A 23,117-nucleotide genomic window follows, 5' to 3' on the forward strand; every position below is an offset into this window, starting at 1 on the left:
TGCTGTATCCATTATATCTTAAAATATTGGTGCTATTCGATTTTACGAAATCCTTAACTCAACTTAAAAAAAGTTTAAATACTTTTAGTATACGCTTGCTTTCTTTTTCAACAACCAACGTTGTGAAAAGGTTGGCACTATTATTACGCCCATATTCATAAATAATCCCTTTTTGATAGTACTTGGATTAGTGATCTATATGCGAACTGAAGAATTAATAGAATTCAATGGAATGTTTAGAATAAGGATCAGAAAAGTTTTGGATTTATTTAAAATCAAAATAGCATAACTAAATTCACTAAATCTGAAACAATGCTCAAATAATTAATTAATTAATATTATAACAAATTAATTCTAATCTTACTAAAATGATAGGTGTAACTGTGCCTTAGATATAGCTAAGGAACTGTTTTACTATCTCCTGATATAATATGCTTTAACTGATTTATAAATTTGTTGTTTTAATTTTTTTTATCGAGATGTCATGTAGTCTAATTTATCCATCAGTAGAAGTTTACTGTAGGATTTTGGAACACGCTCTCAGTATATAAATAGCGTTTAGCTGAAATAGCTGAGGTTTAATGGTGCAAGTTCTATCATCATGATTTAACGATGAAAGTATGATAAAATTAAAGCAGCAATAAAGCTTTAGTAACTATAACGAACCAATTTATTCGGAAAGTAACTATCAAGTGTTAACTAAATAATATTTTAATGTTTTCACAGCGTACGCGACGCAATGGGAGGAGTTACTGAACGAGCAACTGGCAGTGCTTGCGCAGTCGCGCGACTTGGTCGCGGAGTTCCGCTCCAAAATGCAACAAGAGGAGCATATCTCGCGCCGCATCCATCCGCCCCGTCCTCACTAGCACGCATGCACGCGTACCGGCGCGGGTGCATATGCGAACGTGCGTGCATGCGTGCTAGCGTGCGTGCACGTAGTGTTGATGTCTCGAAATCACATAGGTACGAATATTATTAGGGCTACTGTAAAATACGTCGCTAGGTGGCGCCATTCGAATTTTCGATATCCTCTTTGCGTTTAGTTTAGCAAGGAGGGTTTGCGATGTTGATTTTTTATCTGTCAAGCTAAGCTAACAAACGCAGTTTGGTCAATTAATTAATAATTTAGCTGTTTGTATTATTTTTGGAACCGGTTTCGGCCGTGGCTTGTTACGTACCAGCCGATTCCTTCAAGCGGTTCTGCGTTCCGGTACGATACCGCGATTGGTGGTGTGGGTCTTTAAGACTACCATCTCATGTGTCTTAGATTGATTACGACTTAGACTGCATCGTCACGTTATGGGTTTTAAAGCTGACACGCTTAAACCTACCATTATATAAGAGAAATAAACATAACTAACTATTTAACTAATATAGAAATTATTGTAAATAAGTGTTTCAATGAGCTCTAAATTCATAATGTCACCATTATTTTTCTTGTAGTCTATCTATATCCATTAAATTGTACATTATTTTCCTAATATATTGTCACTTTAGTTCAAACATACGAAATAGATTTAAAAATTTAATTAGGTAGTACCTTTGTATTATAAGTGACGCCATCTATGGATGCTTAAAATGGTAGCCCAAATTTAATTATATATCATTTGCCATGTTAAAATTTAACTTCATAAATATATTTATGTATGAACTCAAAACTTGTTTAAGGAGAAAAAGGACCTAATTAATGTTACACTGTTTTCATTCAAGGATATTAGCGTACCGCTGCAAAGAAGAGTACAGGGGCAAAATTAGAACTGAAACAAAAACAATATCTTGGATTTAACACCCAAGATTTTGCTTTTGTTTAAATGGTTTTCATTTAGAACAAGGATCTAATAAAAAGCGTATTTATCATTTTTGAACTTTCTCTGTTCAGTTCCGGTCACTAATTTCGGTAACCATACTCCGATATCCCGTCTAAAAATTTAGGTCGCTTACCATCCGAATTCGATCTTGCGTCCGAAGTTAATTATTAATCTAATACAAAATTTTTAAATGGCAGTTTAAATTCCGTAGTGCTATTCTTTTTCTACTATTCTCGGTAGATAAGGATAGCAATACTAAATTCGATCTGACATCAGACCACTGCATCATCATTTACCACCATATAACTTTGCAGTCTAGATTTAAAAAGTGAAATAAAAAAATAAAAAATCGGACAACATTTATCATACTTTGTTTTACCCTTATGCTCTTCGGAATATATGAATTAGCTCACATAAGAATAAATAAGCAATTGAGAGTGCTTTTATCCTTGGGTCAAAAAGTTAATAGTTGAATGGATAATATAGCTGTATAATGGCGCTATATTGGCTGAAGGTATGAATTAAATTGACAGCTCGAAAAGTAAGGCAACCCTTATCAACACTTATCCTTGTAAAAAGTTTGCCAGTTTTGGAGCTTTCGGTTTAATGTCGTACAGCTTAATAAGCACCATTTTGAGGATCGGTTAAAGACCAAATCTTAAACCTAAACATTGTTAATGCCAATTGTCGATACATTTTTAGTTTCAAAAGTACCCTATCGTTTTTTGCATCATTATCAAATATGAAAAAAAAAATGATTAAAAAAAAATATATAACATGATTCTGTCCATAGACGTAACATTATTATATAGATAAACTTGTCAATGCCCTTTTGCCTTCTTTTTCGAACCAATTTATGAATCAAGATCAGATCGAATGAAAATTTCTTTTATTATTTCAATTAATGTATTCCAAGTTCCTAAAATTGTATATAGAAAACCCATTGTATAAAAGAAAATGTTCGGAAAAGTATAAATATTATACAATATATATGTATGCTACTGGTGTTCAGTCGGTCTCGACTTAATTAATAATTACTCAAAGCAATCGTAGTTAGAGACCCGTTTCCAAAGCAACAAAATCATTTTCAAAATATTTAATCTTCAGCCGATGTTTCATGTTAAGTATTGGCTTCATACTTCAAAATCAGACATTTTCTAATCCATTTATGGCTGTCAAAATCATTTTTCTTCAAAACATTATTGGCTTCAGTTTTCAAAAAGTGTCGGCTTCGGCTGCCAAAATTTTAACTTCCAAGCCATTACTGAGTGGCTTAAACTGTAAAAAACATATTAACTTAATAAGAGCTTCACCTACAAAAAAAACTGACTAACGATAATGGAGATAAAAACATCTAAGATTATTATATCGCGTTTGGTAGTTCTGTCATTTACACTACGTGCATGTTTTTGGGCTACTTTCACGTTGTATTACGCAGAACTTCGGTTCAATATAACATAACAATTTCTCGAGATAGGACGGAACTTTGGCTATTCCCAACGGGATGATACTTTTGATTTGTATTCACATTATGACTGTCGAAAGTTCCTCTATTGGGGAATTAAAGCGGTGGCCACAAGTTCAGTGCTAGATCTGCTGGCTGTATTGCATGTACATCTAATTTAATAATGCTTTACGGAAATTATGATATCGCCAAAGGTACTGACACCCTAAATCTTAGCAAATTACTTTAACTCTCGTCAGTATAGAAACTCAGTAAAATATCTAAAAAAAAATGGACTTTTACCACGGATGCCACGGGAAATTTCAGAATTCTGCAGGGTAAACAGTTGCTAAGATCGGTTATCGTAAAGCTCCTTAATGGGCTGTGAAAGTCCTGGCGAATAATCGAAAATGGCAAGCACAAACAGGCCAGAAGTTTTGAAAATGCTTAATTACCTATAAAACGGTAGAAGTACAGACAGATAGATCAATTTATTAATGTTAATAATAAAGTCTTTCTCACTTATTTTCAACAACCATGACAGTCCCCAACTCTCAAAAGTTACGGTCTTAAGTATCTTGTCTCCCTGACCTTGTTTTAATTAGTTTACTATCGAAAATTCAAATTAAACTGTGACGCATTACTAAATTAGATTGATAATTTATTTATAAAAAAAGATTATTTTGTCTATGAAAGTAAAAGACAAAAGAATGTCTACGAGGAATTTTTTAGAACAGTTTTTTAACTTGAAATGTAAATTGTCGTTTAGCTTCGCTTATAAATTATCTCAAGTTCATCTCACACTTCTGCAAGAGGACTAAGAGCCGCAAACGCTGAAAATCTGCAATACATTCCATATCTTACTGAACGGACGGACGGAACAAATACAAATAACCTTGACACTTTCGATGCGGCCTTTTGTTTATTATTGTGTAATCTAATTTAATGTTGTGACTGCGATAAACCTAGTAAAGTCAATTTTTTGATTAGTAAAACAGTGCAAACAGACCATATAATTCGTCCTGCAAGCTGTATCTTAAAAGTTTTCATGAGTACCGGAGCAGATACCGTTTTTTCCTCTTGCGTACATTGAGCGCTGTATTTTACTTGAAAACTTACGAATGCGTTTCTGATATCTTGATGATGCATTGCTTAGGTTTTGGTCGGGATTTTGCACTGGTATGAGAGAGCCTTGAAGCATTGTATACTTTCATGTAACGGGTGCCGTCGAATATTGTTGCCTCACACAAATAGATAAAATTTTCGCAAATTTGATGGTGGTTGGCACGGATTTTGAGGGCTGACCTTGAGATAGAATCCAGTGAAACTAGAAGTGGGGTGTGATCTGTCAGCGTTGCTATTAATTAGAGTAGCCGAGCGCTCAACATCTGTACAGAGCATGTGTGGCCACTGCAATATAAAATATGTAATAAAAACATTTTACAACGTGTAAAAGAATTACGAATTAATATTTAAAGATGCATAAGTATATTTCATAAGGAATAGGAAAAAAATATGAAATAATAAAAGCATATTTATTTTTCCTAACAAACAAATCCAAAAACATAAGTGTTTACTTATGACAACCCTATTGAAGATTAAATACCAACACGCGCATAGTACCTACGCTACGCGACGAGTACCTAATACAGTGACACGAGTCATATGATTTTAATGTTGCATGTGATATTAGAGCTGTATCTGATTTATTTCATTGAAATCTATGGCACTAGTTTACTCGAAAACTATTAGGATTTCGGTTTCGTAGATAACCTCTAAAGCCTGTAAAGTATTATTTCGGTTTTCCTTTACACGTTGTATAGATTTAATAATAGTGTTTAATAATAGTGTTTTAAGCACAAAAAAGCCCGATTATCATCGCATGGGGCTTAAAACGCGATACTTGTAACTTGACTTACAAAATATGTACTCTCTAACTTTGGTTGTACACTTACGGTTGATTGTTTTTATTAATGTTGAAATTTCAGCTATCCGAAGTATATAATGTTCTGTTTTAAAACGATGAAAGTTAGGTTTATTTTTCATTGACGTTTTAGTTTCATTACGCGAAAACATCGAAGCTTATGATGCACCTCCATATTAAGGGACGCTTGTTACGTAATTTTTGTGAGTTTCTTGCGTTGACGGTTATCGAATATTGGTGCACATTTGAGTAATGACATAGTCGAATGAACGCAATGCTTTTTGTTTTAAAGTAGCATTAGGTTTATTATGTTATCAACCGACGCTCTTCGCGACGTTTGCTGGTTTACATTAATCAAATTTCCAAACACCGATGACTATTGGAATTTTAAGTGCCTTAGGTAAGTTTTGCACGCTCGCAATCGAGGAGTCGTTTATGCATATCAAACTCTATACCGTCACACACTTATTTTAGAGTCGAAAATCCAGTGTTACTTCTGATTTTAATTTTACCATCGTTCTGCCAAAAGTCCTATCTGAAGAATTGTAGACAATTTTGAGCTTTAACTCACTGTTAATAAGATCTATTTTATTTTATTCTACGAAAACGAAAACGAATGCTCGATTGCGAACGAGAAAATCTTGCACTAAGGGTACGTGACAATGCTTGTGTTCGCTTAGATAGGTGTGCGATTTGGTTGATTTCACCTTCAAGATGTTTATGCTAGACGGTGCCATGCTCTATGCGTGAAATGGAATGAGCCTTGTCCGTAACAGAAACGGTCTTGCATAAAAACCCTATGATACCACTTCCATAAAATATAATAGTAGGCCTCCTTTATTTTTTTTTTTTTAAATATACCATTTTGACAGAAATGTATGTTAGTACTCAAAATATGCCGATACTACTGGGTCCAGTTTTTTTATTACATTTTTATTTTGATATTTACATTACATACTTCAGGGCAGGTAAGATATCTTTTACGGTTTTAGACACCCATTGGTGTCTGAACCCAAAAAAAACCCTCCTAACTAATGTTGAAAATCATAGAGGTGCTTGCTTACTTGCTGACGTTATATAGATGCGACAGACGAATTGGTTTATTGTTGCTGTTTATACAAATATGTGACTAATGTTTATTTTAAATCCACGGGAATGCGGATTTCCAGGCGGATAAAATCACGGACTGAAAGTTGTGTTGTTGTTTAAATTGTTTCTCTTTTTTATATTTTCACTGCAGCAAAACAAAATGGTTACCGATCTAGAGTGACCTTACGGTTAGCCGACTTAAAATCGATTCCCCGCTGGTATATATTGATTGCTGTCACTTGTCTATGTCGAGTGACTCCTTAGTCTGGTGCGACGTGTTCCATGTAACTGTTAAAAAGACTTTATAATATATATTTAGTGGCCCTAACTTCAATGCATTTAACTTCGCTAATGACCTATCTCTATGTTTGTAGATATTAGTTATAAATTAACGAGTGTATGGACGGTTACCGGCGTTTATACGGAGTGAAGTCACTTGTGATTTTAAAAATGGCGCCAGTATTTATTGAATTATCGGTTTAACTTTTTCATTATTCTGCGTAAACTATTAAAAATTGGAAGAGATTATCAATTAACTGTATTTCTATGGTTGCTCTGCCGCAAGAACAGTGCCGGTTATAAATTAACTTCATTTCTGACGCTTTTTTTCGTCGTTTTGGTTTTTATTTTGATAACCTCGCGGATTTGCGGCGGCTGACTTATGTGACGCGATATCACGGCACTCTTTCGATTTCATACAAATAGTTGTTAACATTCACGCTATCGTATATGTAATCGTAAATGAAAAATCTCACACCAGGCACCATGCACCGTTGGTTAGAATCTGTGGTCTGTTGTCTTATCAATGAGACATGTTTCTCTCCGGTGAAAGGATATCAATTTATCTTCTCCCACAGCTTTATTAACTCTCCGGTCATTGGCGGCGCACAAGTGGAAATAATATACGTGTTATCATTAAAGTGCTTTGGCAGTTGGACACGCAAATTTTATCCCTTGTCTGGGAGACCCGGGGATATAATGTTTATCTCCTAGCTAGCATGTTATTATCTCCTGCCTATACTAATGCAGCATGAATATAGTTTAGGTCGGTCTACGGAGTTCGGTATATTTAAACATTTCAATAACTTTCTTCGTATAAACGCCCAATCCGTAAGCGCGGTCGCGTTGTGTGAACTTGCGTTTATATATTTAGCATGACAAATTTAATCTATAAGTTCATAATATATTATTCGGTTGTACACAAAATTAACAGCCAGTTAAGGAAGTTTGTTAGCTAATGAAAAGTAACTGTATAATTAATTATTGCATACAAGTTTATTATACTAATGTAAATGAACTATCTCCGAGGTCCAGAGGCAGAATTTGGATTCAAGGGATATATTTCTATTTGACCTTGTTCGACCTGAGCATTCTAGCTAAAACGATGCATGAGTTTGGCATTGTTTTAGTCTTATATGTATATTGGTACACGACTGAATGATTTTTATATGCATATTCGTGTTTTTTAGTGCTTTGTATAGGTTCTGAACTAAAAACCAATAGTAATGTCAAAAAACGGCTCGCCTCGACTTCACTTTCGTGGGGCCGAGTTCGAATCCCAGCATGCACCTCTAACTTTTCAAAGTTATGTGCGTATTAAGCAATTAAAAGTATCACCTGCTTCAACAATGAAGGAAAACCTCGTGAAGAAACCTGCATGCCTGAGAGTTCTCCATACTGTTCTTAAAATTGTATGGAGTCCATCAATCCCCCTTATTGTGTAACCCGTGCCTCTTATTGGGACGGTAATTGGTTAATATAAAGATGATGATGAATATTAAAAATCGCTTTAATTAAAAAAAAATATTTATATTTCCATCACTTCCTTGTTACACGGAAGGTTAAAATTGTTTTTGTGTACGAACGAATTAGCGGAGCATTTAATCATATTCGCGACTCATATCACTAAAGTACCATTTGAAACAATTTTATTAATAAAGAAAACGAAACACTATGATAAAATATATTATTATAAAGAAATGTCTCCCATATATGGAAGATGTTTTTTTTTATCTTACTTTAAATAGTTTTACCTATTCCTGTTTTTCATTACGTAAAACGTGCTAAAAACATACTAGTGTTGTGAAGTAGATGTAAAGTTTGACGTAACGGAAGCGATTTGAGCAGTAGGCGTGCACTTTTGTTTGACAAGTTGAAAATTCATATATAATTCAAACCCTTATTTTGTCCTCTTGGGTGATGAATTGTCGAAAATCCTATCTTTCTAGTCCACTAGTAAAAACTATGCGTTGATAGATCAGTCAATCGGACAGTCAGTCACTTTTTCTTGTTATATGAAGATTATATACCCACAAATTTTATCTAAGAGTCAGTCTTGCGGGAAGCTACGGTCGTGGCTATCGGCGCAGTAGACCAAGCGGCTTAGCGTTCAGGTACGGAATTTCCTTGGTAGGTTAACACCCTTCTATATTAAACCACTGATCTCTATTTATAACGCATTGGACCGGTTGTCCGTACATAAAATAAAAACATAAATTTTGTCCGAACTTTTAATTAATACTGCGCTTAACGATGGTAGTAAAGTGTCTACCATCCCGTAAAGTGTCCCTCTGACATCTTATCGTGACGTAAATTTTACAACTTTATCATACATGTGTAAAAATTGCAAGAGAGAAAAGAGTTTCATAGCAATTAATGGAGTTATCGCACTCTTGCGCTATGAGTTAGTTCAAAGAGTCACCAACATCGCTATTTGAGTTGTATATTTGCTATAGCGCGTACTTTGGATTTTCAGCATAGTCTCTGGTTAGCTAGCACACAATTTACAGTGACTTTTATCCTGATTGATCAACTCCATACAAAACTCACGATACGATAGTGTCGGATTTTTGTATGGATGGATACCGGTCGCCACAGATCAGCAACTGTAATAAAGGATACAAAATGGGAGGGACAGGTTTTCTACGTTCACGAAAGCTATTGTCCACTGACAACTCTTCGTGGTTGGTTTGCCATCTAAATGTAGTGCTGGGAACTACTCTGGCAATCAACCTGAGTTTGATTCTGATATAGAAGAAGATAATTAAAAAAAACGTCCTATATTGAAGATTGAAGATCGGATATTCGGATGTATATTTATTATTTATCTATAGTTAATACTCTATGAAATTATAGAATCGGCTACTTACATTTTATGTCTTACAAGGATTCTAGGAAATTAATTACTACGCGCAGATTCCATAACTAGGCCAAGCGCAGACAGCCGACTAAAATCAGTAAAAGTATAGACGAAAATGGTGCTATCTGACAGGTCTTAAAAATATTGCCATTCTTTACTCAAAGTTCTTCACTGAAGTGAATAACGATACTTTAGTTCTGTCAATTTGGTTGAGTTTTTGGATTTGTGTACGAGAGACAAAATAATTTTGGAAGGCGACGTTAGCACGCAGAAATGACCTCTATGGTGGAGTAATGATCGCTGCGGTATTATAAATCGGAGATCCCGGGTTCGATCCACGGCACAGACAATTTGGGAACTAATTGCCGAATTTTCTCTGGTCTGGTGGGAGTTTTTTATGCCGTGGCTATTTACCACCCTACCGACAAAGACGTGCTGCTAAACGATTTAGTACATCGTAACCCTTACAGGTTTTCCCGCTACTAACTTATACTAGACTGCATCATCACTTACCGAGGCGAGATTGCAGTGGCTAACTTTAGTGGAATAAAAAATCGGAATGACTATTGACCATCGATTTTGACAAGATAGAGAGCATAGACGTCGTGTGCGTTGTATCTGTGAAAATTAGGCGAACTACCTTCACCCACGAATTCACAATCGGTGGTCTGCGTTGGACTTTATGATTTTAAATATTATAGTCGAACGCCCATACATTATCATCGTCGTCGTCATAAAAATCGTAAAATATTATTTACTTAGTAATTATTATTTTTTAATTAATAAAAAATAGTAAAACCACTTAAAAAGACTAATGATTATAAGTTTTTCAAGTCAATACTTATATTTTCGTTTTGTTTTTGTAATGCGACTTATTTATTATATATTGTGATAATTAATTGTAACTGTTTTTTTTTGTACTTTAGATACTTATCGTTCAGTTGACTACCTTAAAAGAGTCCTTCAATAAAAATCGCTTGTAATAACTATATTTTGGTTTTGTTTTTTCTTCTTAAACTATCTAATACTAACGTATAATATATTGCTATTTTTCCCTCAGATAGTCCAGTGTAAGTTTTGAATGTTTCTAAATTCATACAGATTATTTTATCAATGTTGCTACATAGCTGGAACCGGCGAAAAAAGAAAGCAATGAAAATTCCAAACCACCTTGGCTTAAGAAGTCCAAAACTTAATTTTAATCTTAATTGGGTATTATTTTTGTTATCATTATCTCATAATGATACCCAGAAGGGTAATACGTTGCGGAAACCCAAATATACACACATTATATCATCCGAATCGGTCCATCCATTTAGGAGTTAGGTGACAAGGAAGAGTTCTATATTTCTAGATTTAAAAAGAAGGCTTAACGTTGTCGGAGTTATGAAAGCATTACCTACATAACTTGAAACTTCTTTGATTCAATTCATCTGATTTTCCTTTATTAAATATTATCTTTATAACCGCGCACTATATAAATTGAACGTTGACGACAAAAATCCCTGTCTGTGTGCGGTCTTAGATAAAAATTTGTTTATATCTGCAACTGTTTGATATGATCTACACGGTTTTGACTTTGACATTATTGCATTATAGCATTTTAAAATAAAACTGGTGCTGAGTACCATAAACAATGAACCTAATAGGCAGAGGCATAATCAATTACTATGAAAAAATGTAATCATATCAATTATTTCATGTTCCTACATTTACAATAAGGTCATAACACATAAAGCGTTTTTGTCCACCCATTTATGCAGTTGCTCGATCTCTTTGTATTTTTTTATGTTCAAACGAGACATAAAACTTCGTTGGCTAGGTAACGGTACATGTGTATTGGCCCTAATAATGGAAACAAATCATTTTATTTATAAGGTTCCTCGAATGGCTTATATAATTTTGCCTTAATATAAAACCGCAATGTGCTTGATATAAAAATTGGTTGTCGAAATATAGAGAAGCTAATAAAATGTTATGTGATGGACATCGTGGCAGGTTCTACAGCTTACAAAGTTTATTAGATAGCGCTTTTTTATAAATATAAATTAATAATAAATCAACTTCAATCGGTACTCTGTATCAGAGTGACTGTATGCGCCGATGAACGAAATCTCTTAAATCATATTTTTAATTGTTCTAAGGGAATTTCACACGTGGCATCTTCGTGATATAAAAGCTTATAAGAGCCGTGTGTGGAGGCCCTGATAACATCTACAGACATGCCAACATTCAACTATATTGGGATTTAACTTTTCCGCGTGCCTGTATTGATCAAGCCCAACTGAATTTATTATTTACTAACCAAACTACTCACTTTTAACTTACAATAACAGACCTTTCCGGAATAGAAATTATGTTATGTAATAATAAAATGTATGTAGGAAAGGAGAATGATATTTGAAAATGGCATTGTTACGTAGCAGAAACGATAAATAAAATAATATATAATATTAGATATGTACTCTGTTACCGATTACTGGAAAAGGTAACATGATTTTTGTTATCGGTCAAGTAAGGTTGTAGACGGAAAGTTCTGTTGCCACTAGTTTCAAGCGTATCGAAAGCAGACTTGTTGGCACATCTGTAGGTGCTTTAACGCCGAGATGTTTTTTTTAGCTTAAAATGAATCAGTTTGTATATTATTTGTGTTGGTGTGTCGGTTTGACAGTGGGCAGTGCAGGACGCGACTGGTGCGGAGCGGCGAGCGGGTCGTGCTAGTGAAATGCTTTATTATAATAAAAACCTATTTTAACATCGCACATTATAATAAATTAATCGAAACTGGTTCTGTTGTTTTATTATGAGTTTTTACTTTTTTTTATTTAAGCAATAGGTACATAGCACTTGCTTAACCCGTACTAACAACTGTATGCTTGAGAGTTTTCCATAATGTTCTCAAGAGCGTGTGAAGTGTACCAATACACACTTGGCCAGCGTGGTGGACTACGGGTTAAAACCCTCCTTATTCTGAGAGGAAACCCGGGCCCCGTAGTTGGCCGGTAATGTGTTTATTGTGATGATTATGCTTATACGCGTGACCTGAATGTCAGCTAGCAATGAAAAGGCTGCAAATTGGATACAACGACAGCCATCGACTGATTTTCTTTATACTTTTGGTTCTTCAATTGGCAGAATATTTGCAGCGTCCCTAGTATCTACATAGATATTTTATTTCATAACTATTAAGTTTAAGTAAAATCTGTCTGGTGGGGATGTTTTATTAAACTGCTGGACGTTGAATTCTTGTAGGTAGTTTTAAGTACCACGGCCTTGTGCAGCAGCGTGGGTCTATTATTATTTAACTCTTTTTTTTTTTTTTTACCAATAATCTTAGGAAATAAAAGAATAGAAATACAAAGACGTAAGTAGAATACGAAAGGCAGCCTTATCGCTTAGTAGCTCTCTGCCAGGCAACCTTTGGATTCGGACAAGATGAGCGACAGCGGACAGGTGGTGCAAAATTATTATAAACCTACATTCAAATACATAAACAAAATATCACGAATAAGAATAATATAATAAATAAATATAAAATAATCCATTGGCCCCCTGCGACTTGCTTGATGACATCTGTCCACGTCGATGCAAGATCGATATTCCAACAGCTTGGGACCCCACTTAGTACTCAGAGTTATGTGCCCAGAGCCGCACCGGCCCTGTGTGCGAAGTGTCGCTCCTTTATCAATACAAAGAATATAATAATATCTATTGAGTATTGATAAGTAAGTTGGTACATTTGACGCAAAGTATGCCTTGTAAATAACAAATTATAAGACATAATATGAAAATAATATTCATTCATCAAGAATTGTGATAAAAAGAGACTTCATAGGTAGGTACACAAGTAGGGGGTCGGCGCGGCCCTGTATGGGCCTCAACCATTCCTGGATCTGGGAGGTTTGCAAAGAAAAAAATATTTATTTCTATCACAACGGGCTAATCTTATACGAAGCTTTCATACATATTTATAAAGAAATAAAGCAATCAATTGTCATGAAATATTTTTATTTAGGTACAGCAGTAATATAAGTAGTTGGTAGTTACATGGAATAAATTAACACATGTGGAAGACACAAGCACCTAAAAGGTGCCAACAAAATTGCACTTGTGCATAAAATAGTCTACACAAGTAAAAAAAAACATTAGGTAAATATCGGATAACCGTACATAAGAAATATACTCTTTCGTTTCTAAAGCAATTTTTCTTGCTTAAAGATGGATTCTATGACATACTCATGTAGTGACAGATAAAAGAATTTAGTCATCCCAATGTTCCACTGGAATTTAATTTAGTCAAGGATTTATACGGTAGCATTTACCTACCATATCATAATTTATGTTTATTAACAGAGTTAACTTACGTTGGTGGTAAATTGATATTATTTCAGAAAAACGTGTCAAAAATGGCAGAACCAGCCAGCCAGCCTGTTCGGTAAATTTTGATACGTACGCCAAAAAAAATAAACGCATATAATTCTCTAATTACGATATACAAAATAAATAACATCATTATATTTATGTATCACAGAACACACCACCTTTTCCAAATAAATAGGTACATATTTACACAATAACAGATTTTGTACATTTTATGCAATAAAAAATGCCATTGGAAGTTTAATTATTCAGATGCCTTTTGTTTTTAAATCTCTTTGGCTAAAATGCAATCGTAAAGCTAGGCGTAAGTACATTTAATTGATCTTTTTAATTCACACTTTTTGATAGAGAAAAAAACAGACAGACCATACATAGTACAATAATCTTATATCGCTTCACCAAAAAAGTCTATATAATTTATGGTTTCCCATTATTTTATAAAACGTTCGAATACTTGTCAAAGTTCACAAAGTTTTTATATGGCAAAGATATGGATTATAGGAAATAAAAATAATATTGGACTATTATATCTATTTAAAGCAATTTTATTACTCTAATGCCCATTTTAACTAACGAAGACAATGCCTAAAAAATTACGCCTCATTTAAGGAGATTCCTAGGCATACATAGACCGTTCACTAATAGTAATCTCCTAAGAGTTGGCGTAACGCTTTTCTTATAGACATCGCACACATCATTAGGCATTCGATTTAGGCAATGCCTAGGTCGGGTCGGTCTCGCATGAGAAGTGTCGGGTAGCCTGAACGGAAGTTTGGTCACAACTCAAAGTAAGAAACTTTATGCGAAGTGATAAAGACAACATTTGTGAATAAGCTATTCTACAATTATATGTAGCCTTAGCGCAAGTTTTGCGTCAAAATCGAGGGGGTCGATTTCGTATTTCAAACTCCGTTCAAAGTAAAATTTACCTAACGTAACTCGTTTTAGAGTCGCAAACCCTTTATTTTTAATTTTTGTTTTACAAACATTCAGTAAAACGCCCGATCCAAAGAATTGTAGGCAACTTTAATGCAATACAATTAAGATCCATTTTAGTGTATCTTACTCTAATTTTGTACTAAGGCGACAGAAGTGGGTGAAACAGGGCCCACTTTGTGATGTATACGATAAGGTACGCTGGCACCAATAGAAATGGCTGCAGACGTAGTAGATTTATTTGTGACAGAGCTCGTTCGGGGAAGTACTACAACCATATTTATTCCCGCCTCCAAGCAGCAGTGTCCCGGTCTAAAGGCGTGGGTGCCGGTGTAATTACAGACACGCGGCTTAACACCTACGACTCAAGTGGATTGACACAGGGCGGCATGTTGCAGGAGCGGAGTGTTGCTCTGCTTTTAGGCCATGCTTGTTCCGTCGATTATAAAATCTCGTCGAATATAATTAATTCTTCCTTCCTTATTTAAAAGAGGTCCCAAAATTCTCCTTACCTCCTAAAACCACAATTTCGTGCATAATAAGAGAATAATCTAAAGGGCCAAAACAATTATACACAATTATACACTTACAGCTTATAATATGCACTTATCCCGAAAACATAGTTCCCGCAGGAATACCGTATATTACAGCGGTATCCGGAGGTATGTCCGACCATCGTCGCTTTTTAAAAATTAACAATTAATCTTGTAGTGATACTAATACAGTTGCTTCTGGAGGAGTGCGTAACACTCGATGAACGAGTGTGACTCGTACTACGTACGTTTTTCTTAGAATTTTACTTCTTTTTAGACCCAATTCTGAAGTCCACGCATAAAATCAAAATGGTAGAAAGTGGTATTTTCTAACTGTCTGCAGGAAAAAAGGCGGTAAATAGTTCATAGAGTGGCTCAATCAAAACAGGTCTTCATCGAACCCCTCCCCCGTGAGGATATGCGGCGTCCCGATGGCGGGCACGCTGGGGCTGAACTCGCTTGTGGCCCAAAGGTACAGGTTCAACGTGCGCTCCGTGCACTGGGCGATGAATCTGTAAATGTGCGTAATTTAAAAAAGGCATCACAGCATCACCATTATCACTGCAAAAAAAAAGCCTAGGCCTAAAAATAATCGGGGATATTGGAATACAGTCGCAGAATTAAGGACATACGGAGAATCATCAATGAGAGAAAATGGAGTTTTATATTTTCATTTTTGTATCGTATTTTGTGCTTAAGATCGCACGGCAGTAGTGAGCTTTTCTCCGAGCGTGACGGTTCAGCCTACCGAAGCCAAAAGCTTTCACTTCAATAAAGATACCTCATGTTTTTCTTCACTGTTTCAAAAAAAAGATGTTCATTGCCGAAGATCTGTTTGGTGTGGAGTATAAGGATTTTTTTTTAAAGATAAATAATAAATAATAATAAATATACTAAGACAATACACACATCACACATGGGCCGTCTAATAGACTACTAAAATACACACATCGCCATCTAGCCCCAAATTAAGTGTAGCTTGTGTTATGGGTACTAAGATGACCGATGAATATTTTTATGAATAACATACATAAATACTTATAATACACATATAAATACCCAGACACTGAAAAACATTAATATTTATCACACAAACATTTTCCAGTTGTGGGAATCGAACCCACGAACTTGGACTCAGAAAGCAGGGTCGCTGCCAACTGCGCCAATCGATCGTCAACAAATTATATATTACCTACACCATACAGATTCTCCTGCTTTTTGCGGAGTACAGTAAATTAAGCTTAACTTTCATGAACTTCGTCGTGTAATTAAGTCATAATATAAACTTCTAGACTGGTATATTTTAGTTACTAAGATTTTCAAATAATGACAGTACCTATTCGAAAATTTAATGTACGTTCATAAAAACATTTCTAAATTTAAGAAAAAATGTGACTGCAATAATTTAAACATTAGAAGTAAGAATAAACTTACAGTGCAATATACTAGGTTACATAAAATTCATAATTTGTTTAAAGGAAATTGCATACAATTCTACAATAAACTACCATTTGACATCTTGGAGATGTCTCTTAAAAAGTTCAAAGTTTGTATCAAACGTAAGCTTATAGAAAAGTCCTATTATAGTATAAAGGACTACGTAATCGATAAAAAAGCTTTGGTGTGAATTATTGCTCTAACCAGGTTGCTCTTCTAATAATTTAAAATGACATTGTGAGATGGTGATGACAAAAAAATAAAAAACACCCGGCTAAGTTTGTTGTGGGCTTCTTCTTAGACCAGGACGCGTTTGGAACCCTCGTAGCTTTAGTTTTAAGTTTACGAATGTGGTTATCGCCATCATCTCACTACCGTGTAATTCTTATGTACGCATCAAAAGTGCCACCTATACTTGAATAAAGATATTTTTGACTTTGACTTTAATAGGTGGTTGCTGTGGCGTACATAGAGGGTATGCACAGGGTATGCAGATGATATAAAATGAAGAAAATCTCCAGTACGAGTTATAAATAAAATAAGGAAAGGCATTGAAAGAGATATAAAAGCCTACCCTTAAGTATTTGCATACCCTGTGCATACCCTCTATGCACGCCACTGGGTGGTTGGTCAATATAGGCGTGGTCATAATAAAAGTATTCTACTCAGTGGCGTGCACTTCTTACATGCGCAAAAGCACTGCATACCCAATTTTTGGTATAACTCATAAAAGGTAAGGATTTTTCACGTTAATGCGATCTTCCTGCTTTACTTTATGCATACCCTGGTCAAAGGCCCTATGCACGCCACTGATTCTACTGTATCTACGATGCGGACTCACCTCACAAAAGGCCTGACGTCCCCTTCGTTGGCGGTCTGCAAGTGCTGGTAGTACAGGTGGCGGTGCTGCTTGGCCACGATGACGGGCGGGTAGCCCGCTTGCATGAGCAGTAGGTTCATCAGCAGGCGCGACGTGCGTCCGTTGCCGTCCACGAACGGGTGGATGTGAACCAACTTGTAGTGCGCGAGCGCCGCGTATCTGGGTTTCATTAATTAATATTTAAAAAAAAAACCTTTTATTTGAGAAAAAAACAACACACAGTAATTAACATGTAAAGTACGAGTTACACAAAGAACTTGTCAACTGAAACTATATATAAAAAAAAAGAAAGGATCTTAAAATTAGGTAACGAAATAAATTTAAATAATCTAAAAACAAACAAATATAGTTCCCTGTTGGCAGTGTTCCTCCCAAACAAAGTATCGCCTCAGCGTTATGCTGTAGCAGTGGTTTTATGATCACTGATACAGCGCTAACACTTCTATTTCATATACAAATATTCAACAATTTGCATTATCTATTGAAATAATTACCTTTCAATATGTTCAAGGGAAAACTGCATAAATGGCTAGTTAGTAAGTGTTTTTACTCTGTAAGTGATTTTTTTTAAATAGACTATATAATTTATTGAATGAAATTTTATACTAATTAATATTTTATAATGATTTTACTATTTGACAAAAAAATTTACTGACATATTAATACCGAATATATTAGTTTACATATGCATTTTATATATTTTATATTATTTATGTTGAACTTTTATTAATTAATTTATTAAAAAATGAATTTGTCATCATATGAAAATCTGTCATATTTTGCTACAGTTCATAAACAAAATAAACTAAAACATAACTAATTAAATATTAATTGTAGCTTTAATGAAATTAATTGTAATTAATCAAATTCTAAATGTTTTTAATTATTTTTTTAGTTAACATTTGCATGCCTTTAAATGGGCTAAACATGGTTCTGTATAACTTTATGTAACATCTATAACATACACCAAATAAACATATAGTAAAATTATAAGTAAAAATTTAACAAAAAGTATACAATTCGGCGGCCTTATCGCTACTAGGCTACTACTACTAAGCGATCTCTTCCAGCTCTTCCTGAGCTGTTTTTAAAGGTGTTAAAAACAGCTCAGGAAGAGAGGTAGGTGGTGCATTTAAATAAACATGCATATATACCTATATATACAAATATAATATATACATATAATAAACTTAAGTACAATAAAATATATAGATAGCAATAAAATATATTGATACAATGTCATTCAACAATTATTGCATGCAGTGCGTTGTGTGCAAAGAACGCGAAAACGCCCCTGCACATCACAACTTCACACCCGCGGAATGTTGCTAGATCTTTTTTTTTTTTAATATATAGACAAGTGCTTGACTGAAATCACACCTGATGGATTATGCAGCCTAAGATGAAGCGCGCTTGCCTAGAAGATGCCTACTCACTCTTGATTCGAAGGTACCCAGATTATAGGTATCGGGGAAGACGGGAGATGGGAGGGCATTCCAGGCCTTTGCGGTACGGATCAGAAAGGAAGTAAAACGCTTCGTACGTGTTGATGGTATTTCAACAACGTAACGGAGCAGATTCATTCGGCACCTCGCAGTTCGATGGTAGAAAAGAGATGGTTGGACCAAATCGTAAAATACAGAAACTTTTCCCATTTTCTCAATTTTATGGTAAACGTTTAGCATGTTAGAGGTAAAATAATTACTGCCAACTGCTAAATTAAATGAAATGACTAACAGCCTGTTCGAGAAACACTATTAAAGTAGATACATAATACAATAATACACACATCCCCATCTAACCCTAAAGTAAGCGTAGCTTGTGTAATGGGTACTAAGATAACGGATGAATATTTTTATGAATAATGTACATAAATACTTATAATATACATATAAACACCCAGACACTGAAAAACAATCATGTTCATTACACAATCATTTTCCAGTTGTGGGAATCGAACCCACGGCCATGGACCCAAAAAGCACGGTCGCTGCCCACTGCGCCAATCGGCCGTCAATATTAATCGTTAGATGTCTCAATATTAGTCGTGTTTCTGTACGATCATCATAATAATAAGTCTGTGGGTACGTATTTGATTGTAATAAAAATATTCTTAGTCCCTTGTACTGGTGTTATTCTTTCATTATTTTTTTTAAATATTGTTTCATTTCACGAAACTAGAAAATAAATAAATAAATTTTCTAAATCATAAAATAAAATGTTTCTTTATAAATCATAAAATAAAATGTTTTGCCAGCAAAGGTCTATTAGCAAAGCAAGGCAAAGGTTTGGTTGACACTCTTTTTACAGTCTTGTGATGTCATAAGACAGTAAACAATGTGGTGTTGCTATTATTAGAAAATAATTTATTACTAGAGATTTAAAGATCATAATCGTGCATGACAACGAAGGATCTCACAGATTATCAAACTTCAAACATTTTTAGAACATTCCTCACACTTTTAAAAATAATTTTTAAAGCATTGTTCCTCCTAAATAAAACATTAGAATGGTTTTTACATTCACACCCAAAACGGAGCATTTTGCAGCCATTTATAGTCATTTGAATTTATACAATTTCATTTAAAATACTGTAAGCTTTGCCAAAATATTCTTTTTATTAGCTTTAAGATAGCATTTTTGTTCATTTCACATAAAAAAGCAATTCAATACCCTAAAGCTATTTAGGGAGAGGCCTTAAGGATGAGTTGACAACAAAAGATACTAAGGTGTTGAAATACACACAAAGGCTCACTCTGCCAGATGAAACAGGCTCTAATATTATGAGGCATAGGTATGTTACCGCCCACTCAATTTCATTTGATATTCTAATAGATAAGAAAGAAATTATAAAACTTAATATTATTTCATAGGAGCAGCTTTTTTTGAACAAATACATGTGTTAAAATTTGTTCGTTTGTATGTAAGACCAAACCTTTTAAGTTTTTTTTTTTATGTCAGTAGTAAAAAAAATACACCACTGCCCTGGAACATCAGTAGCACTGGAGGAGTCACCAATGCATTGCCTGGTTTTAGTAATTTGTTTACAGACAACTTAAATAAACCCAAAGCATAGTTTGAGGGAACATAAAAATTCCACTATTTACAGATAGAAATATTCTGTTATAGTGACTAGAAGAAGAATATAAAGCATCCAAATGGCGAGGACGGAACTTGTGTCTACATCAGAGACCAGGGAACCAGGGAAGTTTGTGGGTATTATTTACTAACAACTCTTCAAAACACTGCTAAGTCAATGTACATAATGATTAAAAAGAAAATGCATTGTAACAATATAAATAAATAAATAAATAAATATAAATATACTACGACAATACACACATCGCCATCTAGCCCCAAAGTAAGCGTAGCTTGTGTTATGGGTACTGAGATAGCTGATGAATATTTTTTTATGAATATAATACACATAAATACTTATAATATACAGATAAACACCCAGACACTGAAAAACATTCATGTTCATCACACAAACACTCTCCAGTTGTGGGAATCGAACCCACAGCCTTGGACTCAGAAAGCAGGGTCGCTGCCCACTGCGCCACTCGGCCGCCAATATAAATATTAGAAGCAAAAATAAACTTGTTGTGCAGCTTACTAGGCTACACAAAATTGCAAATTCATTCAAGGGCAATTGTATATTATTTTATAACAAATTACCAAATGAAATCTTTGAGATGACTCTCAATAAGTTCAAAGTTTATATAAAACGTAAGCTTACAGAAAAATCCTATTATAATATTAAAGATTATTTAAACGATAAAAAAGCTTGGGTGTGAATTGCTCTAGCTTCATAGCTTAATATAAATATAAATACTGGAAGAGGTGATAACAAAAAAATAAATTTACCCAGCTAAGTTTGTAGTGGGCTCTTCTTAGACCAGGGCGCGTTTGGAACCCTCGTAGCTTTAGATTTAAGTTGGCAAATGAAGTTATCACCGTCCCGTTACAATTATGTAAACAAATATGTATGAACGCTTCATAAGTGCCTGTGATAGGCCTACATGAATAAAGAAATTTTGAATTTGAATTTGAATATATAAAGGATATGTAGAATATACCTCACTGGATGCAGCTCCAAAGCATCTTCCGAATTCAACCACTCCAGGAACTGGCTCATAAGCTTCTGAATCTCCATAGGCCCTGGAGGTATGTGCCCTCCAACATAAACCTGTGTCCTTCTAAACTGTCCTCCTTCCATAGGGTCAACATGCCCTAAAACCCTCTTATGTATTTCTAATATATCTCCCATAGTTATATCTCTTATTCGGTACAACAAAGTTGTATTTATATACTTCATGGCAGCATCTAAGCCAAGGATTTCATTGTGCTCAGCTATGCTCTTCCCAGCAACTGCAATTCTTGTTTCTAAGATACTGCGAGTTTCTTGTAGGGTCATAGTATTTCCCTCAATTGCAACAGTGTGATAAATATGTTGAAAGTATGCTTCTTTCTTTGCTCTGCACAGAGCTGCGTTATTGTCAGGTATAGACAACAAAGTGTCACGTTTCTCATCAATTTTTCTCAACATCTCCCTATCCAAATTCTCTACGATGCTAGCAGTTCTTTGCCTATTCATTAAAGCGCCAGAATGTTCTGGATAATTTGTTAGTGCTAATGTATATAACTGGTCTGCTTTCACTACATCCTTTTTTGTTTCTTCAAGAAACTCTCCGTAGTGGTTTAGTATATCTGCGTGTTTTGGAGACAAGGCGAATGCATGTTGAAATAATTTTAACGCTTTTTCAGCCTTACCAACTTTCTTCATTTCTAACGCCGCGTTCAACGATCCTACGGCTTCCGCATCATGTGCGTTGTCACGTTTCTTTGCTGGCAGTGGAGATTGATCTACGAAGGTTTCGAGATACATTCCGTAGAGCTCTGCTGGCAAAGGCGAAAACGGCTTCGAGAATCTAATATCATGGCTTAATAGCTTGTGCAAGGAAATCACAACAGCAATCGTACATACCAGGCTCGACAGAATGAACACCGTTTTACATCTACCCAAGATCATTCTCAGAGGAAACTGCTTCTCAGATTCACACTTCATGGTTTCGGCCTGCGATGATTTAGTTAGGAACCACATAATTACCTTCCCGATTGAAAACTAATCTTGCTGATAAACTTTCGGAATAAGTCACTCTAAATAATTTCGATTTCATTGTGTATCGCAATGAAACCACCTATTGCAAATAACAGAAAAACACGTAAGAGTTGGACTGACGACTTTAGAAAACGAATGGATAGTAATTGACAAGTGACAGCCATAGATGACAGCTATGTAAGACAATGACAGCCTTGAACTTGAATGATAGCTGTCATTTTATAAATTTAACCAGATACAGGACCGAATTTTAACCCATGTCAAACAAGTATGGTATAAATAAATAAGGTCTAAAATCTCAGGTTAAAACTTTTATATAACATGTTACATTTAAGGCTATATTTATTGCCCTCCGTTACACAACGTACCCCATGGAAAAGTTTAATGTCTGCTTTGGCTTAGTTTGTCAAATGAGCAATTGT

The 23,117-nt window shown here is 34.8% G+C and overlaps 2 protein-coding genes across 3 annotated transcripts in view; one reads left to right on the forward strand and one right to left on the reverse strand.

Annotated features, from left to right (window-relative positions):
- Positions 1-12,194, forward strand: part of LOC120633402 (kinesin-like protein Klp10A) — a 100,854-nt gene extending 88,660 nt beyond the window's left edge. Inside the window, exons 15-16 of one of the 2 annotated variants that reach the window (XR_005659196.1) lie at positions 727-966; positions 12,079-12,194. Coding sequence is in view for 1 of the 2 variants with exons in the window: in XM_039903612.1 (XP_039759546.1) it covers positions 727-869 (143 nt within the window). In the remaining variant the exon portion in view is untranslated. Of the gene's footprint in view, positions 1-726; positions 2,154-12,078 lie in introns of those variants that run through there. The other variant, XM_039903612.1, reaches the window with a different exon arrangement.
- A 1,755-nt stretch (positions 12,195-13,949) lies between these two features.
- Positions 13,950-22,979, reverse strand: LOC120631426 (protein adenylyltransferase Fic). The gene is made up of 3 exons (XM_039901008.1): positions 21,653-22,979; positions 17,535-17,732; positions 13,950-15,768 (listed from the first exon to the last, which is right to left on the reverse strand). The coding sequence occupies exons 1-3, from the start codon at positions 22,675-22,677 to the stop codon at positions 15,636-15,638; spliced, it is 1,356 nt and encodes a 451-aa protein (XP_039756942.1). The 5' UTR covers positions 22,678-22,979; the 3' UTR covers positions 13,950-15,635.
- Positions 22,980-23,117: the final 138 nt, after the last annotated feature.

The sequence above is a fragment of the Pararge aegeria genome, chromosome 2 (assembly GCF_905163445.1).
Source record: "Pararge aegeria chromosome 2, ilParAegt1.1, whole genome shotgun sequence".
Taxonomy (NCBI): Eukaryota; Metazoa; Arthropoda; class Insecta; order Lepidoptera; family Nymphalidae; genus Pararge; species Pararge aegeria.

Bases quoted from the DNA above. Each gene is read 5' to 3' on its own strand.
- LOC120631426 (XM_039901008.1), bottom strand. From the start codon at position 22,677: ATGTGGTTCCTAACTAAATCATCGCAGGCCGAAACCATGAAGTGTGAA. The intron at 17,733-21,652 runs GTATATTCTACA...AATGAAACCCAG, and splicing joins TTGGAGCTGCATCCAGTGAG to ATACGCGGCGCTCGCGCACT. The intron at 15,769-17,534 runs GTGAGTCCGCAT...GCACATTTACAG, and splicing joins GACGTCAGGCCTTTTGTGAG to ATTCATCGCCCAGTGCACGG.